This window comes from Pundamilia nyererei, unplaced genomic scaffold, assembly GCF_000239375.1.
Source record: "Pundamilia nyererei isolate P.nyererei 1_Seehausen unplaced genomic scaffold, PunNye1.0 scaffold00100, whole genome shotgun sequence".
Classification (NCBI taxonomy): domain Eukaryota; kingdom Metazoa; phylum Chordata; class Actinopteri; order Cichliformes; family Cichlidae; genus Pundamilia; species Pundamilia nyererei.
In genome coordinates, this window is record NW_005187501.1 from 231067 (window position 1) to 245516 (window position 14450).

General features: G+C 41.6%; 1 protein-coding gene across 1 annotated transcript in view; it reads left to right on the forward strand.

The window, feature by feature from the left end:
- The window catches only part of plcg1 (phospholipase C, gamma 1), a 29615-nt gene extending 16040 nt beyond the window's left edge, over nucleotides 1-13575 (forward strand). The window contains exons 13-33 of the mRNA XM_005740416.1: nucleotides 422-542; nucleotides 805-973; nucleotides 1071-1193; nucleotides 1547-1648; nucleotides 1822-2009; nucleotides 2435-2635; nucleotides 2727-2846; nucleotides 2960-3140; nucleotides 3292-3369; nucleotides 3468-3571; nucleotides 3791-3884; nucleotides 4029-4098; nucleotides 5290-5453; nucleotides 5576-5672; nucleotides 5776-6000; nucleotides 6114-6262; nucleotides 6891-7005; nucleotides 7991-8152; nucleotides 11608-11696; nucleotides 12964-13229; nucleotides 13336-13575. Coding sequence (XP_005740473.1) covers nucleotides 422-542; nucleotides 805-973; nucleotides 1071-1193; nucleotides 1547-1648; nucleotides 1822-2009; nucleotides 2435-2635; nucleotides 2727-2846; nucleotides 2960-3140; nucleotides 3292-3369; nucleotides 3468-3571; nucleotides 3791-3884; nucleotides 4029-4098; nucleotides 5290-5453; nucleotides 5576-5672; nucleotides 5776-6000; nucleotides 6114-6262; nucleotides 6891-7005; nucleotides 7991-8152; nucleotides 11608-11696; nucleotides 12964-13229; nucleotides 13336-13372 — 2855 coding nt within the window. The 3' untranslated portion in view covers nucleotides 13373-13575. The remainder of the gene's footprint in view (nucleotides 1-421; nucleotides 543-804; nucleotides 974-1070; nucleotides 1194-1546; nucleotides 1649-1821; nucleotides 2010-2434; nucleotides 2636-2726; nucleotides 2847-2959; nucleotides 3141-3291; nucleotides 3370-3467; nucleotides 3572-3790; nucleotides 3885-4028; nucleotides 4099-5289; nucleotides 5454-5575; nucleotides 5673-5775; nucleotides 6001-6113; nucleotides 6263-6890; nucleotides 7006-7990; nucleotides 8153-11607; nucleotides 11697-12963; nucleotides 13230-13335) is intronic.
- Nucleotides 13576-14450: the final 875 nt, after the last annotated feature.

The following is a 14450-nucleotide window of genomic DNA, read 5'->3' on the forward strand; positions in this document are numbered from 1 at the left end:
CACACACACACACACACACACACACACACACACACACACACACACACACACTGGAAGGTGTACGGTTTACCCACGAGTAGTAAATCACCACTGCTTGACTTTTAACCAACTAATTAACTTTTACCCACTTTCTTATCCTTCACAGCTCGACTTTTAACCCCAGCTAATACACCCTTAACCAGGTCCTCACACGCAAATACTTATGCAACCGTTCCCGATATTGCTTTTCAGCAAACCCTTGTCAGGCAGGTTTCTATAAATAAGACTTGTTTGTTGTAGATCTTGTTTGCCTTGAAACATACAGATCCTACAATTGTCCCGTCACTCACACACATCTGTTGATTTTCTTTATCCTTAAAGGATAAAAGATAAAATGATGTTGCATGCATGTGTCTATGTTTTTTTTTTTTTTTTTCTTCAGTGGACTGCTGGGATGGCCCTGAGGGAATGCCAGTCATCTACCATGGGCACACCCTTACAACCAAAATCAAGTTTTCTGATGTCTTGACCACCATCAAAGAGCACGCCTTTGTCACATCTGAGTGAGTGTGCATGACAACGCGCTATTCTTGTTTTGTTTTGTTTTCTTCTCTTTTTATGACTGTCAGTGGGGATGTGGTGATTAACAAGCTAAGAGATGGTGAAGATAAAGAGATGACGGGCACACACTAATGTAGAAACACTGTAGGCAGGCCACAGTGACATCACTGTGAGAAAATAAAAGTCACATCAGAACAAAGTTAAACAAGGGGTTTCCTTGGATTTGCCACTCCTCTGAGGTTGAATCGTTGGTCCCTTTTACAGATATCCCATCATCCTGTCCATAGAGGACCACTGTAGTATTGTGCAGCAGAGGAATATGGCCACTCACTTTAAGAAGGTGTTTGGAGACATGCTTCTAACCAAGGCAGTGGATATCGCAGCAGATGGGCTGCCCTCACCCAATCAGCTCAAGAGGAAGATCCTCATCAAGGTCAGAGCCTCTTGGAGTCATGAGAAATCTTTTGATTTTTGGGGGGTGGGGATTAGTAACCTTACTCTGTCTGTCCTTCTCCTCTTATCTGATGCAGCATAAGAAGCTCGCAGAAGGCAGTGCCTATGAGGAGGTGTCCACCACCACTCCCTACTCAGAGAATGATATCAGCAACTCCATTAAAAATGGCATCCTGTACCTGGAAGATCCCATTAACCATGTAAGCATGTTCAGTGTATAAATAGTTTCTGAATCCTGCACGAGAAAGAATTTTTGGGCAGAAATGGTCAGAAAAGAAAAACTAGCTTCTGTATCACATATGCTTTATGTGGTGTTTATCAGTAAAAACATGAAAAATCAAGTTAAGACAAATTATGTTGCAGTCTTCCTTTATCATCTCTTACACTTACAATTATAACTCAGACATGCTTTATCAGCATTTTTTCCTTGGGATATCAAGATCTTATTCTGTATCATCTTGTGCCACTTTGCACTGTAACACATGGATCTTGTAAATATTTGATCCAGCTATTTGAACTAACAATCTGTCTCATTTCTCTCCCTTCATCCCAGGAGTGGTACCCTCATTTTTTTGTTCTGACCAGCAGTAAGATCTACTACTCAGAAGAGACCTCCAGTAACCCGGGAAATGATGATGAGGAGGAGCACAGAGAGGTTAGTAGGTCTGACCTGCTGCTGAAGTACAGAAATTATTTTTGAGCGTGAACGTTTGTTCGCATTGTTCGGAATTTGATGCAATTTTAATATTTAGAGGTCTGTGGGAGGCTCTTATTTAGAGATAAAGTATGTAGATACACATAAAGTGAACACATCTTGAATCTTCCCAGGTGTCCTATGGTATGGATCAACATGTGACAGAGAAATGGTTTCATGGAAAGCTTGGTGCTGGGCGGGATGGACGGCAGATAGCCGAGAGGCTGCTGTCTGAGTACTGCCTGGAGACTGGAGCTCCTGATGGCTCCTTCCTAGTTCGGGAGAGCGAGACTTTTGTCGGAGACTACACCTTGTCTTTCTGGTAAGTACACATATTTTGTATTTAAAAAAACATCTATTGGATTTCAGGGTGGAAACGGTATTTTAGGGGAAATCACTTTTAAGTATAGGAAACTTTAACTTGTACGTAGAAAACTAGCACGTGCCACTAAAATAGAACCAAATTTAAGTGTCGCACTGGCAGATCAGTCACAGTGTGGCGTGTGATCTGTCTGATATTATGAGCTCTTTGTGAAAGGAGGGCAGGACAGATCAGTCTCTGTTATTTACCTGCAAGCTATGGGAACAATGTAGAGATGGTATCACAAGGCAGTTTGTTAAAGATGAACAAGAGTTCACGTGTTCTTAACTTGTTTATCAAACAGGAAGAAAAACTGACCTTTCATTGTATCTCTCTCTCTCTCTCTCTCTCTCTCTCTCTCTCCATGCCTCCCATCTCTGCAACAGGCGCTCGGGGCGGGTGCAGCACTGTCGCATCCACTCTCGTCAGGAGGCAGGCAGCCCAAAGTTCTACCTGACTGACAACCTGGTATTTGACACGCTCTTTGCTCTGATTACCCACTACCAGCAGGTGGCGCTGCGCTGTAACGAATTTGAGATGAAGCTGACTGAGCCGGTACCTCAGACCAATGCTCACGAGAGCAAAGAGTGAGTACACGTATGCATTTTCAAAGATTACTGAGAAAGTGCTGAATTTATTACGTGATGTGCATCATATTTTTGTTTTTGTTTGTCGCAGGTGGTACCACGCCAACCTCTCCAGGAGCCATGCAGAGAACATGTTGATGAGGGTTCCTCGCGATGGGGCTTTTCTAGTCAGGAAAAGGGCAGAGCCCAACTCCTTTGCCATTTCATTCAGGTAACTTAGTTGCCAGTTTAAATCTTAGATGATCAGCATATTGAGTGTACATGCACATAAATGCCTTGTATCATTGTTATTTAGCAGAGTTCTCTCTTTGGGTTTCTTCACAGAGCTGAGGGTAAAATAAAGCACTGTCGTGTGCAGCAGGAGGGTCAGACCGTGGTGCTGGGCACCTCAGAGTTTGACAGCCTTGTAGATCTTATTAGCTACTATGAGAAGCACCCTTTGTACCGTAAAATGAAACTACGCTATCCCATCAACGAGGACACACTGGAGAAGATAGGCACTGCTGTAAGTACCACATTATACAGTCTACAAAGGAAACGTCTGGCCATTGAAAAATGCTGTATTGTTTCATGGCATTATGCTAGTTTCATTCTGTGGTGAAATCACCACCAGCCTAGCAAAAAGAAAAACAAACTCATAATGTATTGCCCAATAGGAGCCAGACTACGGGTCACTGTATGAGGGAAGGAATCCAGGCTTTTATGTGGAGGCTAATCAAATGCCAACATTTAAGGTAAGAGTGCAGGATGGAGAAATCGACAGTTAGCTGAGATCTGCAACATCAACACTTGGACATGTAAACATGACGTAACCTTGTGTGCTGTCTTTCAGTGCACGGTGCGAGCCATGTATGAGTATAAAGCCCAGAGAGACGATGAGCTTTCCTTCACTAAGAATGCTATCATCTCTAATGTGGAAAAACAGGAAGGGGGATGGTAAGTGAGTGGCATCAAATCCATTCAGGAAGTAGCTCTTAATTATTAATTTAGACTGCAAATACGTGCTTAGCATTAGAGAACTACGGTAAATTAGTGAATGACACATTTAAAATTCTCTTAGCTGTCCTGAGATCATTTTCTAAATATGAAAGGCTTCTAAATATTTACAAACCACATCCCTTGTCTCTTTACCCCTCCCGCCTCTTCTTCTTTCAGGTGGAAGGGTGACTGTGGAGGAAAGAAGCAGATGTGGTTTCCGGCAAACTACGTGGAGGAGATCAGTCCGTCAGCAGCCGAGCCTGATAGAACTGTGAGGATCAAACCCTTAAAACGAGATGCTTACTCAAGCACATTTTTCTGTATTTATTTAAAGAGAAATGAGTACACCTACTCCCACCACAGTGAGGTCTTCATTTACAAAGATACATATGTGCTCTCTGTTTTCTGTCAACAGGAGATAACAGAAAACAGTCCTCTTGGAGATATGCTGAGAGGAAGTCTTGATGTGTCTGCCTGTCAGATTAGTAAGTAGCACCTTCGCTTCCTGTAGCAAGTCACCTTGAGAGCAGTAAACCCCTACTAACTGCTTTTAAAAATAAATTTAATTGTAGGACACAGTCATCACTAGGGCTGGGCAAAATGATTATTTTCCTAATCGATGAATCTACCGATTAATTTTTCAATCCGATTCTGTTTTGATTTGATTCGATTATCGATTATTTCCCCATTATTTGACTTGTATAGCAATTTCACATTTACTAATTTATGTATCTCAATGAAAACACAAATTTCTTCATTTCAACACCTTTTAATAAAAAAATTGCAAAATAAAGTTGCAAAGTAGTACAATCTTATATTAGAGATAGCATTTAACAAGAAATGAAATGTGCAAAGTGCATAGCCGTCGTGCTTCCTTTTCTGTTAAAATATCCCCATACTGTAGAACTGCGTGTTCGGGTGGAATGATTTAAGTCGACTGCGGCTGCCTCACTCGTGTTGCCGCTACTCACTGCCGCCATGTCTGTTTTGAAAGTGACGACGCGTCGGCGTAATCGATTACATCGACACGTCGTCCCGGCCCTAGTCATCACTCTCTTTATTGTTATTTTTCTCCATTATCAGCCTCTTAATTGAATAAGTCCTCTCTGTTTTTATTATTACTGTTGCTTTTCTCTCCGATTTGCATTTGATATGTTATTGACATCCTGCAGCCTTGTCAGTACACCCCTATTAGGTCTGGCACATGCTGCCTTGCATTGTTAACCTGAGTCCGTTTGTCCATCTGGGTGGCTCGTTGGCACCATCTAGTGGTAGTATGAAAGATGAGCTAAAAATGCTCAGAAAGTAATTGCATTCATTTACAAAAACATGAATGTTTTAATTTAAAAAAAAAAAACACCAACTATATTCTAAAAGGGATTATTTGGTTTTATATAATCCTTTCATTCTTTAAAAATAACTCCTTGCTGAATGTTATCACTTATTGTCTAATACTGGATGATACAGATGGTTTACAATAATTGCTATGGATTTGTCATCTTGGGCTCTTCTCAGGTGGTTCTTCTCCACCATGTTTTCTTCCTTTGCTTATGGTCTGTTAGTCTAGTATGTCCATGATTTCAGCACCAGCCTCATTTATTTACTTTTTTAAAACCGTCATTACTTCCATTTATTGGTTCCCTTTTCCTAACTTTTTTCTTTTTTTTTCTCTTCAGATATTCGTACCGAAGGGAAAGGCAGCAGGCCTTATGTTTTCACCCTGACACAGAATACCCCTGTGCGGATAGGCATACCGCTCGACATCGCTGCAAACACGCAAGAAGAGCTCAAGGAATGGGTGTTCAAGATCCGTGAGGTCACCTTGACCTCAGAGGCCAAGGTAAATATACAGAAATAATATGCTTCACATGAAATGCACTCACACTTTGGGTTTAAGCTGAGCAGTGATGTGCCTCACTGTTGGTACTACTATATTTATACTTGTGCCATGTCTGTGGCCAGATAGAAGAGGGGAAGATGATGGAAAGGAGGAAGAAGATTGCACTGGAATTATCTGACCTTGTCATCTACTGTAGGCCTGTGCCATTTGATGAAGAAAGTAAGAACTATGTGCACTCACTCACCTGCACACATAATAAAAAGAAAAACACCAAATGCAGGGTCACATTTCTCTTTTGTCGTCGCTTTTTTTTTTTTTTTAGAGATTGGCACAGAGCGAGCCTGTTTCCGGGACATGTCATCCTTCCCTGAAACCAAGGCAGAGAAATACGTCAACAAAATCAAGGGGAAGAAGTTCCTGCAGTACAATCGGCTGCAGCTGTCCAGGATCTACCCCAGAGGCCAGAGATTAGACTCTTCTAACTATGACCCGCTCCCCATGTGGCTCTGCGGATCTCAGCTGGTAGCACTTAACTTCCAGACAGGAGGTATCTTCTCTTCCCTTCTGAGAGCAAAGCTGGAAGACAGACAGTACATTTCATTTGTTTACGTGCTTTTTACATTTTTTTCCTTCTATTCCTTCCTCTTTCCCTCCCTGCAGACAAGCCCATGCAGATGAACCAGGCCCTGTTCATGCTGAACGGAAGAAGTGGCTACGTCCTTCAGCCGCCCATCATGAGGGACGACAACTTTGATCCCTTTGACAGACAAACACTACGGGGTGTGGAGCAAGTCAGTCTAGAGATTGAGGTACAGTAGACTGAGGACTGGATTTTTCTGCTTTCGGGTGTGATGCAGTTGTGCAGAAACGAGTCTGCCCTTCATCTCTTTGGGATAAATGAAGCGGGTGGTGGTTATGGAGACAGACAAGGTGAAACTGACAGGTGGTGTTTTGTTAACAGTGTGATTGTAGTTGCCCACTGGAGCAGCAGCAGTGATTGTAACACAGCTCGGAGAGGTAACCGAGGTACTTTACAAAACCTAGCAACCAATTGCTGCAATTTACATATAAATACATTCCCCTTTAGTTGCAGATGTAATAATATTTTTGATTAAAGGTAACTCACTTTTCATAAATTATGAATAAACATTCATGAACTTGTTTAGAAATCAAGTCAGGAAGCTCATTGGTGTTTCTTCACTGTGAGACTCACTGACTGCTTCCAATGGTGTACTGCAAACACTGCTCATAGTCATGCTTTTAATTACACATGTTTAAAGGAGGAGTTCAACCTGTAGTTCAAACACTCAGTTAGCAATTGAGCAGAAAAACACATTATAAGATGTCACTGATGGAAAAGCATTGTGTGTTTGTTTGTAGCAACATGTTAATGTAAACAAAAATTCCAAAGACGTAATCGCTTTTTGTCCTCTGAAGGTCTTGGGCTCCCGGCATCTGCCCAAGCATGGACGTGGCATCGTTTGCCCTCTGATTGAGATCGAGGTGTGCGGAGCGGAGTACGACAGCGCCAAGCAAAAAACAGACTCTGAAGGTGAAGCTGCTCTTATTTAAACACGAGTTCCTCTGCCAGTAAAGACAGGCCCTGCCAAAACTGGGGAGGAAGGAAAAAAAAAAGCAGTTGCTGTTTACTGGATATATTTTCCTCGTGTAATTTCCTGTATGGTCTGAGGAAAAACAGGAAGTTATACAAACAACTGTGCCATGTGTGGGAATACAAAGGGAAAACATTGAAACTCGCACAGCTCTCATCAGGTCGTTATGACAGAAGAAACACTTTTTTTTTTTTAATGTTTTGATGGTTTAATGCATAGATTTTGTTTGCTACATACTTTGATGTGGATACTGGGAAATTTTACTGCAACCTATACTTTATTCTTTAAAATTCCCATCAGTGAGTAAGGACAGGATTAATTTAGTACAAATTTAAGAAATGTAATCTATACTTATAACGACTTTTTTTTCAGTATATTACTAAAAAGTGGTATATCGGCATATTGTACTGTGGGCTCTAGCAGCATTTGTTCCCATTTATATTTATTTGCCTGTACTGGTTGTACACACACTTTTTAAATGTCAATCATTTTATCAGTGAAGTTCATCACCCCTTTGAATTTGGCACTTATTCAAAACTAGGTCATCAGATAACTTCTGTTACTTTAGATGGCAGATTCTGATGTAAGCCCAGCTCATATTTATCTTTTAAATATAAATACATAAACATAAACTCAAAATTTTAACACATTTGGCATTTCCTTCTGCTGTTTTTTCTCACTGCTCTCTGGTTCTACAGAAAGGGCAGCGAGCCAAGGAAAAATAATTTTCTGTTAATGACATACTCTTTTTTTTTTTTTGTCCTGGAAAGGGTTTTATTTCCGTGTAATGTAGAGGTGCAACCTTTATCTAGCAGCTAATTACAGAAGTCTTTATACTGCAGTTACAAGGGAAATATAATTGCACAAATGTTAGAGAATTGAGAATACACCCTTTACATTTTCAATATTTCTTTTCTTCTGTAGCTGATAATGGTCTCAATCCCACTTGGCCGAGAAAGACATTCCAGTTCACCGTGTGCAACTCTGCTTTTGCCTTTCTGCGTTTTGTGGTGTATGAGATCGACATGTTCAACGACCAAAACTTCCTGGCTCAGGCTACGTTCCCCATTCACGGGCTAAAGACAGGTACGCCTTCAACATGTCTGTAAATAGTTTTTACATGTTTTGTTGCTGACTTTAAGTATCTCGGGGTCTTGTTTGAGGTGAGGGGTGAGTAGAGCGGGGGATTGAGTGTAAAAGTGAGTTTTACCAGTCGATCTACATTTATCTGCTCACTTACAGGCATGAGCTTTGGTAGTGACCAATGCAAGCACTGGAAATTAGCTTCTTCTATACAGGGAGTGCAGAATTATTAGGCAAATGAGTATTTTGTCCACATCATCGTCTTCATGCATGTTGTCTTACTCCAAGCTGTATAGGCTCGAAAGCCTACTACCAATTAAGCATATTAGGTGATGTGCATCTCTGTAATGAGAAGGGGTGTGGTCTAATGACATCAACACCCTATATCAGGTGTGCATAATCCGGGCTCTAGACTAACTTTTTGCCATGGACTAACTTTTTGCCACGCCTAACTTTAAAAAGTTGGGCGTGCCGGCACAAAAGTTAGGCGCACACAAATTTTCTAATAATTTATATAATATAATGTGTTTTTCTGGATACACTGTGCTTTTTCAGCATTCAAAGATTGATGACACCGTGTCAGAGCACTGGCTATGAATTTCAGAAGGATCAGGCCTTAACAGAAAAGTTAGCAATGTTCTTTTCCTATTACAGCTACATCCACGTCTGTCGTGCCTAGGCTGCTCACTAGGGCTGGGTATCATCACTGATTTCTATAATCCCTTCAATTCCGGTTTTCAAAGTCCCGATTCGATTCAACTTAGCCAGAAGAGTCAGAAATATTATAATTCTGATCATTTATCAGTACTGACTTCATCAGAATTGTAAACATCACAGCAGATGCCTTTGTGTGAAACTGAGAATAAAACACAGAAAAACATGAAGGAGATTTTCCTGGTCTGGCTTTTTATAGCAGATAACCTTAAAAATATTCTACAATGTTCTGCATATAAAGTTTAAATTTCTTCAGTATTGAATAACAGAAAAAACAGGCTTTCTTGTCCGAGGTCATTCAAGTGAAAAAAAGAAAAGAAAAAGACAGCAGCCACAGCGCTGTAAACAACGGTAGACTGGTGGGTAATAAGCGAATAAATAAAACAGAAAACAGAGATTGGAGACGGGAAACTGTTCTTGAAGTACAGAGAGAGATAGAGAGAGAGCTAGCTGTGCATGAAGTGTGATTTTAATAGTCGTGGAAGCAAAACAGCAAAATTCATGACGACACTGACCAAATGTGAAGCTCAGTTTGCTGCTTCTTTTGCTGCTGGCTCGGTGAATTTTGGTTCAGCGCAAAAAGACGTAAACACAGCGCGGACCGGACGCATCAGGATCGCTAAGCTCCGACAGCGTGTCCGTCTACGGCCCGTCAGGTGAGAAAGCCGAGAAAGACAAAGTTGATTCTGATGCGTCGGTCCATTCTGTGTTTACGTCTGTGTGTGGAGTGCGTGTACCTGCTCTCATCTGCTGTTTGGTTGTTGTTGAAATGGTTTTGTGAGCTTTAATCTGAGAATCTGGCATTTATGACAAAACACAGTTATATTTAAAAGTCGATTCAGGATTTAATTAATTGATATCGCTTTATTCAAGCTACTCACCTCCATCTATCCACCTGCACTTTCAACTGGACCACGGCCAATCAGAGAGGTCCCGCCCCTTACTATCTCTGATTGGTTTAGTCCACGATAGGCGCATAATGTGTGTCTGTTGTTGACCACAGGGAAGGTTGCAGATATTTTTTATTTATTTATTTTTTTTTGCTACCCGAACAGTTGGTCGCACAGGTGCAACCAAATTTATTTTTTTTAGCCGCACCACTGAAAAATTTGGTCGCACTCTAGAGCCCTGATAATTATTAGGCAACGTCCTTTCCTTTGGCAAAATGGGTCAAAAGAAGGACTTGACAGGCTCAGAAAAGTCAAAAATAGTGAGATATCTTGCAGAGGGATGCAGCAGTCTCAAAATTGCAAAGCTTCTGAAGCGTGATCATCGAACAATCAAGCGTTTCATTCAAAATAGTCAACAGGGTCGCAAGAAGCGTGTGGAAAAACCAAGGCGCAAAATAACTGCCCATGAACTGAGAAAAGTCAAGCGTGCAGCTGCCAAGATGCCACTTGCCACCAGTTTGGCCATATTTCAGAGCTGCAACATCACTGGAGTGCCCAAAAGCACAAGGTGTGCAATACTCAGAGACATGGCCAAGGTAAGAAAGGCTGAAAGACGACCACCACTGAACAAGACACACAAGCTGAAACGCCAAGACTGGGCCAAGAAATATCTCAAGACTGGTTTTTCTAAGGTTTTATGAACTGATGAAATGAGAGTGAGTCTTGATGGGCCAGATGGATGGGCCCGTGGCTGGATTGGTAAAGGGCAGAGAGCTCCAGTCCGACTCAGACGCCAGCAAGGTGGAGGTGGAGTACTGGTTTGGGCTGGTATCATCAAAGATGAGCTTTTCAGGTTGAGGATGGAGTCAAGCTCAACTCCCAGTCCTACTGCCAGTTTCTGGAAGACACCTTCTTCAAGCAGTGGTACAGGAAGAAGTCTGCATCCTTCAAGAAAAACATGATTTTCATGCAGGACAATGCTCCATCACACGCGTCCAAGTACTCCACAGCGTGGCTGGCAAGAAAGGGTATAAAAGAAGAAAAACTAATGACATGGCCACCTTGTTCACCTGATCTGAACCCCATTGAGAACCTGTGGTCCATCATCAAATGTGAGATTTACAAGGAGGGAAAACAGTACACCTCTCTGAACAGTGTCTGGGAGGCTGTGGTTGCTGCTGCACGCAATGTTGATGGCGAACAGATCAAAACACTGACAGAATCCATGGATGGCAGGCTTTTGAGTGTCCTTGCAAAGAAAGGTGGCTATATTGGTCATTGATTTGTTTTTGTTTTGTTTTTGAATGTCAGAGATGTATATTTGTGAATGTGGAGATGTTATATTGGTTTCACTGGTAAAAATAAATCATTGAAATGGGTATATATTAGTTTTTTGTTAAGTTGCCTAATAATTATGCACAGTAATAGTCACCTGCACACACAGATATCCCCCTAAAATAGCTAAAACTAAAAACAAACTAAAAACTACTTCCAAAAACATTCAACTTTGATATTAATGAGTTTTTTGGGTTCATTGAGAACATGGTTGTTGTTCAATAATAAAATTATTCCTCAAAAATACAACTTGCCTAATAATTCTGCACTCCCTGTAGTGCGGCAGATATCTTCCATAGAGAAGGGCGTAAAGCCGCTACTCTTTCATATTCAAAGGAGCCAGCTGAGGAGTTTCACATATCGGACTAGTTAGGGTATCTCCCCAGAAGACCTGGAGGAGGTGGTGTGGGCTTCCCTGCTTAGACTGCCTCCCCAATTGGCAAAAAATGGATGGATGGATCTTTTTGCAGACCACTAATAAAAAATAAATAAATAAATCTTTTGCTTCTGTCTTTATAGGTTACCGGTCAGTACCTCTGACGAACAGCTACAACGAGGACCTGGAGTTAGCTTCTCTGTTAGTCCACATGGACATAACCAGAGGAAGGGTGAGCTCCACAATGTTTGTACTGTCAACAAACCACTCAAAAACATGCAGACACAACTTGAAGAAGGCCAAGCAGACATATTGCTGACAAATTAGTAATGAGTGCCGTGAAAGCCAGATCTTGATTTTTTTATTTTTTTTTCTGCTTTTTAAATTTTTTTTTAATTTTTTTTATGGAAGAACAAATAGTCAAATGAGCTTTACACAGATTTCGTTACCTTTGGATCGAGGTAAACGTACTCCTACCCTGTTTCATGACTTTATGTAAAGCTAGGTGAACATGTAGCTGTACAGTTACTGAACAAACATGAGAGTGCTTTTACTTTTTGCATCTAACCTAGGTTTTAATTTCCATCGTGTTTAATTTCCTGTATGTTAATAATATCACAGGACAGCCTCTTTTTTTGATTCTTACTTTAAAAGCAGGGGTGAGTGTACCTCATGTCTTAGTAGTGATAGTATACTGTACATGTTTCTGAATTACATGATTTGTATGAAAAACGATTAGCTACTAACTGGTGCAAAAATGTAAGGGCAGTGACATTAAAAGAAGAAGAAATGCATCACTATTTTAACACTTAAACCATGAGCCCCGACCCCATCACACCCTGTGTATACAAACATAACCCTTCGTTTAACTCAGCCCACCACCCCAGGCTGACTGAGCTTCGGGTGGGATCGCACAATTGAAATACGAGCAGCCACAAACAAAAAAACAAAAACAAACCACCAAATGTATAGTCACACATTAGCCGGCAGGTCTGCAATGAGATTCGTCAGATAGTGAATGGTGCAAAACACCCAAATGGGCCATAAAAGGCTTCCATGTATGAAAAAATGTCTCCCTTGGGCCTCTCAGTACAGCGGACTGATGTTTCTGTGTACGAAAGGTGAACGCAATTATTTTTGTTTAAAGCTAATGCTTCATTAGCGGTCCCAGAATTTGCTATTAGTGGACATTGTTGCAGGGGACTCTACTGCTTTTATCTCGAGCATCAATATAAAGCACAGATTTGGAAAAATGAGTCCTTTTAAAAAACACTTCTGCTTGTCTGAGTTAAGTGCTTGTATGTTCTTTGTCTGTAGCTGCCTCCCTCAAATTATTTCTTAATCCCTCCCCAGCTTTTCTTCCCATTTACTTTTGCCTTTATAGTTCATCTTATGTTCTTGAATGACCTGACAAAATTATAAATGCAAGACTTTAAGCTCATCTTTGATTATACAGAGAACCACTAGTGTTTACTCCTTTGTTTTGTTTTTTATTTCAGGATGAAAACGGTGAGGTTCTCAGCCCATTCGCTGCAGTCGGGACCTCATCAGTGTCAGCAACAGCTCAGTCAGTGCGGGAGCGTTTTGGGGAGCTGAGCTCAGTCTCCTCAACGTCCTCCAGCATGTCTCCTTTGCCTCAGTCTCCAGCCCAGGCCATGGCCTACAGAGGGAGGGAAGGCTCTTTTGAATCCCGCTACCAGTCCCCCATAGATGACTTCAGGGTGTCCCAGGAGACACTGCTGGACATGGACGCGCAAAACAGAAGGTGTGTGTGTGTGGTGTGTCTCTCTTTGGGGTGTTAGATGCCTGTCCAGAGTGTTTTGGATGTGTAGAAGATTACAGACATTATCCTGTCTTTGTCTTCACTTCAGGATCCCGCGGAGGACCAGAGTGGAGAACCGTGTCTAAGTCCAAGCCAATCAGGACGCATTTCTGTTGCAACCCCCCCTTCCTCCTCCCCATCCCCACCACCCAGTCGCCTCTCCCCCGTACCGATGATGTCACTGACTGCTGTGAACAGTTTCCATGGAAACGCCCACCACCGCTTTGGCCTACATTTCAGGCAGCTCTCTCTCCCTCCATTCGCCCAACCCCCCCCCCCCCCCCCCCCCCCCCTCTCTCTCTCTCTCTCCCACACTGTCTTTCTGTCTCTGCCCCTCCCTGCCTGCTGCCCAGCCTCTCTTCACCACTTGCCAGACGAGAAGGTGAAGGGAGCATACTCGGACATTAGAGGGGCGAGGGGGGGTCACTAAGAGGAAGCTGACCGCTGTGGGCAAGAAGAAGAAACGACATTCACAGTAGAACAAAAAGCAAGACTGAAAAAGTTCCAGCTCTGGCCTGACTGTTTGTAATCTCTCGTGTTTTCAGTGTGCACAGCTGCTTAGTTTGAAGGCTAAGATGAAGAAAGGGGACAGTTATAGAAGGTATCAGTTTGAAACTGTTTCCAGTTAAGTTTCTTTGCTCTTCTCTATTTGGCGAATATGAATATATATATATATGTATATGTATATATACACATATATATTTATTCCTGCTGTGCTGTTGGCCAGAGAACAGCACCAGCTCACCTGCTCTCAAAGAGCTCCTGTCTCTATGTTTTTAATTATTACGATTATTTAAACCTTTAAACATTCATAATGTGATTTCTTTTTTTATGTACATGTGTAAAACATGAGGGCTCTCACTGCTTTAAAAAAAAAATCTCTTCTTTTGTTTTGGGGTTTTTTTTCGGGGGTTTTTTGCAGAGGAAATAGTGTGCCTCCAGCATATCTCCTACCCTAAACTTGGAGTGATATTAAATTTTTATTTTATGTTGTTTTTTTTTTTTTTCCTGTTTGTGTTTGGAGCAGTGAGAGAGCAGATCATATGTTATGCCTGCACATATACACACTTATTTCTAACCTACATTCCAGGAAAAACAAAAAGTGCACATCATTCCGTGTTTGCTGCGTTTCACACGCATTTACAAGCCAGTGTGACACATTGA